At 51.0% G+C, this 12031-nt stretch overlaps 2 protein-coding genes across 3 annotated transcripts in view; one reads left to right on the top strand and one right to left on the bottom strand.

Annotated features, from left to right (window-relative positions):
* Nucleotides 1–12031, top strand: part of LOC144593236 (D-serine dehydratase) — a 555040-nt gene that overhangs the window by 440431 nt on the left and 102578 nt on the right. The gene's annotated exons all lie outside the window — the stretch shown is intronic.
* nbeal2 (neurobeachin-like 2) overlaps nt 1–12031 on the bottom strand; it is a 147645-nt gene that overhangs the window by 88608 nt on the left and 47006 nt on the right. The window contains 5 exon segments of the mRNA XM_078398453.1: nt 1473–1565; nt 2744–2826; nt 5827–6127; nt 7649–7768; nt 10445–10577. Of these exon segments, the coding sequence (XP_078254579.1) occupies nt 1473–1565; nt 2744–2826; nt 5827–6127; nt 7649–7768; nt 10445–10577 (730 nt within the window).

The following is a 12031-nucleotide window of genomic DNA, read 5'->3' as shown; positions in this document are numbered from 1 at the left end:
TGTGTGTAGGATAGTGTTAGTGTGCGGGGATCGCTGGGCGGCGCGGACCCGGTGGGCCGTAGGGCCTGTTTCCGCGCTGTATCTCCCCATATCCCTTGAGAGTGATCAGCCATGATCGCATTGAATGGCGGTGCTGGCTCGAAGGGCTGAATGGCCTACTCCTGCACCTATTGTCTATTGTCTATTGATTCTACTAGCCCCTAGAGCTCTATCTAACTCTTTTTTAAATTCATCCAGTGAATTGGCCTCCACTGCCCTCTGTGGCAGAGAATTCCACAAATTCACAACTCTCTGGGTGAAAAAAGTTTCTCCTCGCCTCAGTTTTAAATGGCCTCCCCTTTATTCTTAGACTGTGTGGCCCCTGGTTCTGGACTCCCCCAACATTGGGGACATTTTTCCTGCATCTACTACTACCTCTAGTGAAGACTACAACCTCCATTGAAGAACACTGAGGTGTGGGAAGACTATTATGTGCAGTGAATAAAGGGGAGGACATTTAAAACTGAGGTGAGGAAAAACTTTTTCACCCAGAGAGTTGTGAATTTGTGGAATTCTCTGCCACAGAAGGCAGTGGAGGAATTTAAAAGCGAGTTAGATAGAGATCTAGGGGTTAGTGGAATCGAGGCATATGGGGAGAAGGCAGGTACGGGTTACTGATTGTGGATGATCAGCCATGATCACAATGAATGGCGGTGCTGGCTCAAAGGGCCAAATGGCCTCCTCCTGCACCTATTTTCTATGTTTCTATGTTTCTATGTTTCTATCCCGACTACGGGCGCCGTCTGTACGGAGTTTGCACGTCCTCCCCGTGACCTGCGTGGGTTTTCTCCGAGGCCTTCGGTTTCCTCCCTCACTCCAAAGACGTACTGGTTTGTAGGTTAATTGGCTGGGCAAATGTAAAAATTGTCCCCAGTGGGTGTAGAATGGTGTTAGTGTGCGGGGATCGCTGGTCGGCGCGGACCCGGTGGGCTGAAAGGGCTCGTTTCCGCGCTGAATCGCTAAACTAAAATCTCTAAACTCTTAAACGTTTGAACAGGTACATGGTTTGGAGGGACATGGGCCAAACACGGGCAGGTGGGACGAGTGGAGTTCAGTTTAGTTTAAGGAAACAGCGGTGAAACAACCCACCGAGTCCGCGCCGACCAGCGATCGCCGCACGCTAACACGGTCCTATGCACACTCGGGACAATTTACACTCATACCGAAACCAATTAACCTAGAAACCTGTACGTCTTTGGAGTGTGGTAGGAAACCGAAGCACCTGGAGAAAACCCACGCAGGTCACGGGGAGAATGTATAAACTCCGCACAGACAGCGCCCGTAGTCGGGATCGAATCCGGGTCTCCGGAGCTGTGAGGCAGCGACTCCACCGTGCCGCCCCTTGAAGAGGCATTTTGGCCATCATGGGCAAGTTGGGCCGAAGGGCCTGTTTCCACGCTGTTTGACTCCATGACCATGAGGTTTCTACCCACCTTAATATCCCAGTTGATGGTGTTGTGCCCAGTCAGTCTCCCATCATACGAATGATTCGAAGATAGGTCCAAACAGATGTGATTTCTGCAGGCCTAAAGACAAAGCAAGGTTAACTCATTGTAGATGGGACACAAAACGCTGGAGTAACTCAGCGGGACAGGCAGCATCTCTGGAGAGAAGGAATGGGTGACGTCTCGGGTCGAGACCCTTCTTCAGAAAGAGGGAAATGTCCATTTAGCTTCTTTAGTGAGAGGGTGGTGAATCTGTGGAACTCATTGCCACAGAGGGCTGTGGAGGCCAAGTCAGTGGATATTTTTTAAAGCAGAGATAGACAAATTCTTGATTAGAACGGGTGTCAAGGGTTATATGGGGAGAAGGCAGGAAAATGGGATCAGGAGGAAGAGATCAGCCATGATTGAATGGCGGAGTGGGCTCGACGGGCCGAATGGCCTAATTCCACCCCGACAACTTGTGAAGTTGTGAATTTATGTACTTATGAACATATCTAGTTTTCAACCATAATCCTGTTTCACCATTCCTTTGGAAAGACTATTTCTTTTTCGTTGAGTTCAGTTTATTGTCACGTGTACCGAGGTACAGCGAAAAGCTTTTGTTGCGTGCTAACCAGTCAGCGGAAAGGCAACGCATGGTTACAATCGAGCCATTTACAGTGTACAGATACATGACAAAGGAAATGTGTAGGAAGGAACTGCAGATGCTGGTTTAAACCAAAGATAGACACAAAAAGCTGGAGTAACTCAGCGGGTCAGGCGGCATCTAGATAGAGCTCTTAAGGATAGCGGAGTCAGGGGGTATGGGGAGAAGGCAGGAACGGGGTACTGATTGAGAATGATCAGCCATGACAACATTGAATGGCGGTGCTGGCTCGAAGGGCCGAATGGCCTCCTCCTGCACCTATTGTCTATTGTCTATTGTCTATTGTCTATTGTCTATTGTCTATTGTCTATTGTCTATTGTCTATTGTCTATTGTCTATTGTCATCTCTGGAGAGAAGGAATAGGTGGTGTTTCGGGTCAGAGTCTGAAGAAGGGTCTCGACCCGAAATGTCATCTATTGCTTCTCTCCAGAGATGCTGCCTGACCCGCTGAGTTACTCCAGCTTTGAGTGCCTATCTTTGATAGACAATAGACATTAGGTGCAGGAGTAGGCCATTCGGCCCTTCGAGGATGCTAAGGGAAAGATATGTCGTTTTGTTGTGGTCATGGTTTGAACGTCCTTTAATAAGAGCAAACTCAATGAACAGACTTACCTTGGGAGAGTAGTGCAAGAGTAATTTGCTACTCAGATCAGACAGCTCACTGTCTGGCTTAAAGGGCAACAAGTTGTTTGGACCTAAAGAACGAAACACAAACAGAAGATGAGTTAGATTTCTTTTCAGTTGAGTTTAGTTTATTGTCACGTGTACCGAGGTACAGTGAAAAGCTTTGGTTGCGCGCCAACCAGTCAGCAGAAAGACAATACACGATTGCAATCCAGCCATTCACGGTGTACAGATACATGATAAGGGAATAACGTTTAGTGCGAGGTGAAGCCAGCAAAGTCCGATCAAGGATATTGCTGAGTTATTCCAGCATTTTATGTCTACCTTCCATTACAACCTTCATTATGCATTGGACAGATATATGGATAGGAAGGGTTACAGGGAAGAGAGACACCAAATATACTGGAGTAACTCAGCGGGTCAGGCAGCATCTCTGGAGAGGGGGAGTGGGTGACGTTTCGGGTCGAGACCCTTCCTCGGACTGTCTGAAGAAGGCTGAGGAAGGATCTCGACCTGAAACTTCACCTGTTCCTTTTCTCCATAGATGTTTCCTGGTCGCTGAGTTACTCCAGCATTTTGTGTCTATCTTCGGTGTAAACCAGCATCTGCAGTTCCTTACAGCGCAAGGGTTAAAGGGATATGGGCCAAATGCAAGGTAAATAGCACTAGCCCAGAATGTCTCTGCCTCAGAAGGCAGTGGAGGCCAATTCTCTGAATGCATTCAAGAGAGAGCTAGATAGAGCTCTTAAGGATAGCGGAGTCAGGGGGTATGGGGAGAAGGCAGGAACGGGGTACTGATTGAGGATGATCAGCCATGATCACATTGAATGGTGGTGCTGGCTCGAAGGGCCGAATGGCCTACTCCTGCACCTACTGTCTATTGTCTATTGTCTATAGTCCGAGGGTCACCAAACAGGTAGGTTCAACAGGTAAGAAAGCTAATGTCATGTTGGCCTTCATAACGAGAGGATTTGAGTAGAGGAGCAAAGAGGTCCTTCTGCAGTTGTACAGGGCTCTAGTGAGACCGCACCTGGAGTATTGTGTGCAGTTTTGGTCTCCTAATTTGAGGAAGGACATCCTTGCTATTGAGGCAGTGCAGCCTAGGTTCACCAGGCTAATCCCCGGGATGGCGGGACTGTCATATGAGGAAAGATTGGAAAGACTGGGGTTGTATTCACTGGAGTTTAGAAGGATGAGAGGGGAATTTTATAGAAAGGTATAAAATTATAAAAGGACTGGACAAAAAAAATTCCAGAAGATTAGTCAAGCATGATTTCCCTTTCATAAATCCATGCTAACTTGGACTTATCCTTTTACTGCTATCCAAATGCACCGTTATTACCTCTTTAATAATTGACTCCAGCATCTTCCCCACCACCGATGTCAGGCTAACTGGTCTATAATTCCCCATTTTCTCTCTCGCTCCTTTCTTGAAAAGTGGGATAACATTAGCTATCCTCCAATCCACAGGAACTGATCCTGAATCTATTGAACATTGGAAAATGATCACCAATGCATCCACGATTTCTAGAGCCACCTCCCTGAGTACCCTGGGATGCAGACCATCAGGCCCAGGGGATTTATCAACCTTCAGTCCCATTAGTCTACCCAATACTATTTCTCGCCTAATGCAAATTTCTTTCAGTTCCTCTACCCCCCTAGATCCTCTGTCCTCCAGTACATCTGGGAGATTGTTTGTGTCTTCCTTAGTGAAGACAGATCCGAAGTACCTGTTCAACTCTTCTGCCATTTCCTTGTTACCCATAATAATTCCACCCGTGTCTGCCTTCAAGGGACCCACATTTGTCTTTGATACTCTTTTTCTCTTAACATATCTAAAGAAGCTTTTACTGTCCTTCTTTATATTCTTGGCCAGCTTCCCCTCGTACTTCATCTTTTCAGCCCGTTTTGTTCCCTTCTGTTGTCCTATGAAAGTTTCCCAATCCTCTGGCTTCCCGCTACTCTTTGCTGTGTTATACGTCTTTTCTTTTCGTTTTATTCCATCCCTAACTTCCCTTGTCAGCCACAGTTGCCTCCTACTCCCATTAGAATCTTTCTTCCTCTTTGGAATGAAATGATCCTGTGTCTTCTGGCTTCCGGAAACAGCGTTTCCTTTATCATGGTTACTTTTTTGTTTGTCTTTCATCATTGTTCTTTATCTCTCTGCACCGCCATCTATATCTCTCATTTTCCTTCATCCTTTACTAGTCTGAAGAAGGGTCTCAACCCGAAACGTCGCCCATTCCTTCTCTCCCGAGATGCTGCCTGACCCGCTGAGTTACTCCTCCATTTTGTGTCTGCCTTCAGCATAACCAGCTCATTCATCTCCAGTGACGATCACGTTGCTGTGTGGGAAGTCTACTACCTCTAGTGAAGATCACACTGATGTGTGGAAAGTCTACTAACTCTGGTGAAGATCACACTGACGTGTGAGGAATCCACTCACCTCCAGTGAAGAGCACGGAGGTTTAAGAAGACTACTACCTCTAATGAAGATCACTGAGGAGTGGGAAGACTACTACTAGTGAAGATCAGACTGACGTGTGGGAAGTCTACTATCTCCATTGAAGATCACTGATGTGTGGGTAGATTACTACCTCTAGTGAAGATCACACGGCGGTGTGGGAAGACTACTCCCTGCAGTGAAGATCACACTCATGTAGGGAAAAAAAACTACAGATGCTGGTTTGAAGGTAGACACAAAATGCTTGAGTAACTCAGCGGGTCAGGCAGCATCTCTGGAGAGAAGGAATGGGCAACGTTTTGGGTCGAGACCCTTCTTCAGATCTGAAGACGGGTCTCGACCCAAAACGTCACTCTTCCTTCTCTCCCGAGATGCTGCCTGACCCGTTGAGTTACACAAGCATTTTGTGTCTACCCGTGAACATCACACTGACGTGTGAGGAGTCCACTCACCTCTAGTGAGGATCACTGATGTGTGGGAAGACTACTACCTCTAGTGAAGATCACACTGACGTGTAGGAAGACTACTACCTCTGGTGAAGATCACTGGCGTATGGGAAGACTACTACCTGCAGTGAAGATCGCACTGATGTGAGGAGTCCACTCACCTGCAGTGAAGAGCGCCTTGACGTGGGTGGGTTGCAGGGCCTCGTGAAAGACGAAGACGGAGCCGAGCTGTCCCTGGAGGGAGGTGGGCGAGCCCCACTCCGTGTCCTGGGTCCCGGCGGAGATGGTGTTGACGATGGCGGGCAGGAGGACCGGGTCGCGGGCGTGGGGGGCGGGGAAGGAGAGCGAGCGACCGAAGGAGGGGTGCTGGGCGCAGGGGGAGTCCACGTCCGGGCTGGGCGATGTCACCACCGTGGTGGTCGTCCTGTGTCCAGCCGAGCCGATGCAGCAGTAGATGAACGACTGTGGGGTGGGGGGGGGGGGGGGGGGGGGGAGGGGGGGGAGAAACGCAGACGTTAAACCAGTCCATGCACACAGCAGTAGATGAACGACTGTGGGGAGGGAGGGAGGGAGGGAGGGAGGGAGGGAGGGAGGGAGGGAGGGAGGGAGGGAGGGAGGGAGGGAGGGAGGGAGGGAGGGATGGAGGGAGGGAGGGAGGGAGGGAGGGAGGGAGGGAGGGAGGGAGGGAGGGAGGGAGGGAGGGAGGGAGGGAGGGAGGGAGGGAGGGAGGGAGGGAGGGAGGGAGGGAGGGAGGGAGGGAGAAACGCAGAGCGTTAAACCAGTCCATGCACACAGCAGTAGATGAACGACTGTGGGGAGGGAGGGAGGGAGGGAGGGAGGGAGGGAGGGAGGGAGGGAGGGAGGGAGGGAGGGAGGGAGGGAGGGAGGGAGGGAGGGAGGGAGGGAGGGAGGGAGGGAGGGAGGGAGGGAGGGAGGGAGGGAGGGAGAAACGCAGAGCGTTAAACCAGTCCATGCACACAGCAGTAGATGAACGACTGTGGGGAGGGAGGGAGGGAGGGAGGGAGGGAGGGAGGGAGGGAGGGAGGGAGGGAGGGAGGGAGGGAGGGAGGGAGGGAGGGAGAAACGCAGAGCGTTAAACCAGTCCATGCACACAGCAGTAGGTGACTCCTTTGACTCCTCCCACTTCCTCCAACCCAGAGGCGTAGCTATGGGCACTCACATGGGCCCTAGCTACGCCTGCCTCTTTGTCGGGTACTTCGAATAATCCCTGTTCCAGGTGTACACCGGCCCCATCCCCAAACTCTACCTCTGCTACATCGACGACTGCATTGGTGCTACCTCTTGCACCCATGCTGAACTCACTGACTTCATCATGCTGCCTGACCCGCTGAGTTACTCCGGCTTTTTGTGCCTACCTACAATTTAATCAGGTTTGTTTTTACATAGCAATATTGAAAATAGGTGCAGGAGGAGGCCATTTGGCCCCTCGAACCAGCATTCATTGTGGTCACGGCTGATCGTTCACAATCAGTAACCCCGTGCCTGCCTTCTCCCCATATCCCTTGATTCCACTAGCCCCTAGAGCTCTATCTAACTCTCTCTTTTAAATCCATCCAGTGATTTAGGCTCCACTGCCTTCTGAGGCAGAGAATTCCACAGATTCACAACTCTATCACTGAAAAAGTTTTTCCTCATCTCAGTTCTAAATGGCCTACCCCTTATTCTTAAACTGTGGCCCCTTGTTCTGGACTCCCCCAACATTGGGAACATGTTTCCTGCCTCTAACATGTCCAACCCCTTAATAATCTTATACGTTTCGATAAGCTCCCCTCTCATCCTTCACAACTCTCTGGGTGAAAACGTTTTTTCTCACCTCAGTTTTAAATGGCCTCCCCTTTATTCCTAGACTGTGTGGCCCCTGGTTCTGGACTCCCCCCAACATTGGGAACATTTTTCCTGCATCTAGCTTCTTCGTTAGGAAGGAAGACGTTCCCAAGTGTGAAGCCGGTGGGTCAAACATACCTCGTTGAGGGAGGGGAAGCGTAACTGGGCAGTCTTCCTCAGATAACCATCCGCGTAGATGTTGACCACGTTCTGTCCGAATGGCCGCCGGCCGGCGATGTGGACAACGTCCACACAATGCTGTGGACCGGACAACAACCAGGGACATTAACTTAGGTTTAGGTTTTGAGACACAGCACGGAAACAGGCCCTTCAGCCCACCGAGTCCCTGCCACCCAGCGATCACCCCGTACACAATAGCTCCATGTTCTACCACTTCCTACCACAACTAGGGACAATTTATAGAAGCCAATTATCCTGCAAACCCACACGTCTTTAAGGACGATTGCCTAATGTAAACGGACACCACAGTAAGGGAGAGGTTGAGCAGGCTGGGTCTCTATTCCTTGGAGCGCAAGAAGATGAGGTGTACAAAGTCATGAGAGGAATTGATCGGGTAGATGCACAGAATCTCTTGCCCAGAGTTGGGGAATCGAGGACCAGAGGACCTGGGTTCAAGGTGAAGGGGAAAAGATTTAATAGGAATCTGAGGGGGTAACGTTTTCACACAGAGGATGGTGGGTGTATGGAACAAGCTGCCAGAGGAGGTAGTTGAGGCTGGGACTATTGCAACGTTTAAGAAACAGTTAGACAGGTACATGGATAGGACAGGTTTGGAGGGATATGGACCAAGCGCAGGCAGGTGGGACTAGTGTAGCTGGGATGTTGTTGGCCGATGTGGGCAAGTTGGGCCGAAGAGCCAACTTGCCCACACTATGACTATGACTCTACGATCTTAAAGTTGCCTTATCTCTGTTCAGAAGGGATGTAGATTTAACATACAGCTTGGACAGGTACAAGGATAGATGTTTAGTAGGCTACTAGGCCAAGTTGACCCATTGGGCCCAAACCTGTCCTGCATTGGTGCAGCACCCTCTCCTTCCACCCCCCCTCCCCCCTCCCCCTTCCCCTCCCCCCACTCCATCCCCCTCAACCCCTCTTATCCTCGCTCCTCCCTCCCTCCCTCCCTCCCCCCTCCCTCCACGCCCTCCCTCCCCCCCTCTCCCTCCTCCCTCCCAAGGAGATAGATTTAAACTTTAAAATGTGAATAACTTAAAAAATATAACACTGATTTCAATGAAACTTCTTCCATTAGCACCAAAGGGTCGACGGTGAGTAAGGTGGGCCTAAAATTGCCGCATTATCGTGTACCGATTTGGCTGTAATTCAGGAACAAACAAACAAACAAACGTGAGTTTTAGTATATAGATGGAGCAAACCAGGAAAGAGTGGGTTAATACACGATGAGCGTTTGTTGGCCCTGGGTCTCTACTCGCTGAGATCACAGCCTCAGAATTAAAGGAGATGGGGAGGGATTTCTTTAGTCAGAGGGTGGTGAATCTGTGGAATTCTTTGTCACTGAAGGCTGTGGAGGCCAAGTCAAGGGATATTTTTAAGGTGGAGATTGGTAGATTCTTTACTAGAACGGGTGTCAGGGGTTGTGGGGAGAAGGCAGGAGAATGGGGTTAGGAGGGAGAGATAGATCAGCCATGATTGAATGGCGGAGTAGACTTGATGGGCCGAATGGCCTAATTCTGCTCCTATCACTTATGAACTTTTCTGGACCAAACGTGGAGAGATGGGACTGCCTTTGATGGGGCATCTTGGTTGGCATTGAGTTGGGTCTGTTCGTGTGTTGCTTGACTCCTCGACAACTCAAAATTTGTACCAGGCATTCAATTAATAAGCCATGCGCAGGAAGGAACTGCAGATGCTGGTTTACACCGAAGATAGACACAGCATCTCTGGAGAAAAGGAATGGGTGACGTTTCGGGTCTGAAGAAGGGTCTCGACCCGAAACGTCACCTATTCCTTTTCTCTAGAGATGCTGCCTGACCCGCTGAGTTACTCCAGCTTTTTGTATCTATCTTCAAGAAAGAAGCTACGCTATGCATCTCTGAGGATATTCAGGCAACAATGATAATGTGAGGCACATGTTTTGGGGGTGAGAGAGTCAGAGGAACATAGAAAACAGGTGCAGGAGTAGGCCATTCGGCCCTTCGAGCCAGCACTGCCATTTAACATGATTATGGCTGATCATCCAAAATCAGTGCCCCGTTCCTGCTTTTCCCCGATATCCCTTGATTCCATTAGCCCTGAGAGCTTCATCTAACTCTCTTTTGAAAACATCCAGTGAATTGGCCTCCACTGCCTTCTGAGGCAGAGAATTCCACAGATCCACAACTCTCTGGGTGAAGAGGTTTTTCCTCATCTCAGTCCTAAACGGCCTACCCTTTATTCTTAAACTGTGACCCCTGGTTCTGGACTCCCCCCAACATCGGGAACATGTTTCCTGCTTCTCGCCTGTCCAATCCCTTGAGAATTTTACATGTTTCTCTCAGATCCCCTCTTATCCTTCTAAATTCCAGTGAATTACAAGCCCAGCCGACCCATTCTTTCATCACAATAGACAATAGGTGCAGGAGGAGGCCATTCGGCCCTTCGAGCCAGCACCGCCATTCAATGTGATCATGGCTGATCATTCTCAATCAGTACCCCGTTCCTGCCTTCTCCCCATACCCCCTGACTCCGCTATCCTTAAGAGCTCTATCCAGCTCTCTCTTGAATGCATTCAGAGAATTGGCCTCCACTGCCTTCTGAAGCAGAGAATTCCACAGATTCACAACTCTCTGACTGAAAAAGTTTGTTTCATGTAGTCGGGATGGAACCCGGGTGTCCGGGAGGCACTGCATTCACTGTAAGGCAGCAACTCTACCGCTGCACAAGTCAGTCCCGCCATCCCGGGGATGGACTTACCCAGGTCGAGTCACTGAAGGTGAAGTCTGGCACGGCCACGGTCATGTATTCCCTCTTCGTACAAACGGCAACGACCAACATCCCGTCCGTGGTGAAGAAGGCCTCGAAGCCTGTTCCACTGGCAGTGAAGAAACTGCAGGAGAGGGAGGAGAGAACAAGGGAAACAACTTGTTTCACAGAGACGCCAGGAACAAAAGCGACAGTCACGGGGGGAACGTACCCACTCCGTGCAGACAGCAGGCGTAGCCAGGACCCAACCCGTGTCTCCGGCGCGGTGAGGCAGCAGCTCTACCCGCTGCGCCACCGTGCCCGCCCCTTGTGTACTGCTGTCTGATTTTATCGGTTTGTACGCAAAGCAAAGCGAAGCATTTCACTGTGGCTCGGTACGGTTAGCGGTTGCCAACCTTCTCACTCCCAAATAAGGGACAAAGGGTGACGTCACCGCCCCGTGCCCCAGGTGACTTCACCCAGCCGGCGGCCACGTGCTCCCGCTCCACCAATGGCGACCGCCCGGGCCGGGAGGCGGGTCGCTAAGCAACCTCCGTTAGGTGGACACACTAGGCCCCGCTCCCCGAACACACCCCGTTAGCCAACACTGTCTGGGCCTACAGCAGCCCCCGGACATTACAGTCTCTGGGCCTACAGTGACCGGGCCTACAGTCTCCGGACCTACAGTCTCCGGGCCTACAGTCTCCGGGCCTACAGTGACCTGGCCTACAGTATCTGCCTTCAGCGCCCCCCGGGCCTACAGTGTAAGGGACTACAGTGTCCCGGCCTACAGTGTTCCCCGGGCCTACAGTGTCCCAGCCGACAGTGTCCAGGCCTGCAGTGTCTGGGCCTACAGAGTCCCGGCCTACAGCGCCATCCCGGGCCTAATACGGGACAAGAGCGGTCCCATAAGGGATAAAGCAACAGCCCAATATACTGGATGTCCCGGCTAATACGGGACCGTTGGCAACCCTAGGTGCAGTACGTGTGACAATAAAGTATCATTGATCCTTGGTTTAGTTTAGTTTAGAGATACAGCGCAGAAACAGGCCCTTCAGCCCACCTAGACCGCACCGACCAGCGATCCCCGCACACTGACACTATCCTACACGCACGCACGCACGCAAGCACGTACGCACGCACACACACACACAGACACACACACACACACACACACACACACACACACACACACACACACACACACACACACACACACACACACACACACACACACACACACACACACACACACACAGGACAATTTACAATTTTACCGAAAATAATGAACCTACAAACCTGTAGTGTGGGAGGAAACCGGAGCACCTGGGGAATACCCACACAGGTCACGGGGAGAACGTACAAACTCCGTACAGACGGCACCCGTAGTCAGGATCGAACCTGGGTCTCTGGCGTTGTGAGGCAGCAGCTCTACCCGCTGTGCCAACGTGCCACTATCCTTGGTTTAAACCAGCATCTGTAGTTCCTTCCTGGACAGGGGCGGTCACGGTGGCGCAGCGGTAGAGCTGCTGCCTCACAGCGAATGCAGCGCCGGAGACCCGGGTTCCATCCCGACTACGGGCGCCGTCTGTACGGAGT

Source organism: Rhinoraja longicauda, chromosome 4 (assembly GCF_053455715.1).
Source record: "Rhinoraja longicauda isolate Sanriku21f chromosome 4, sRhiLon1.1, whole genome shotgun sequence".
Lineage (NCBI taxonomy): Eukaryota > Metazoa > Chordata > Chondrichthyes > Rajiformes > Arhynchobatidae > Rhinoraja > Rhinoraja longicauda.
Note: the sequence above shows the minus strand (reverse complement) of the source record. Positions and strands in the feature narration are given on the sequence as shown.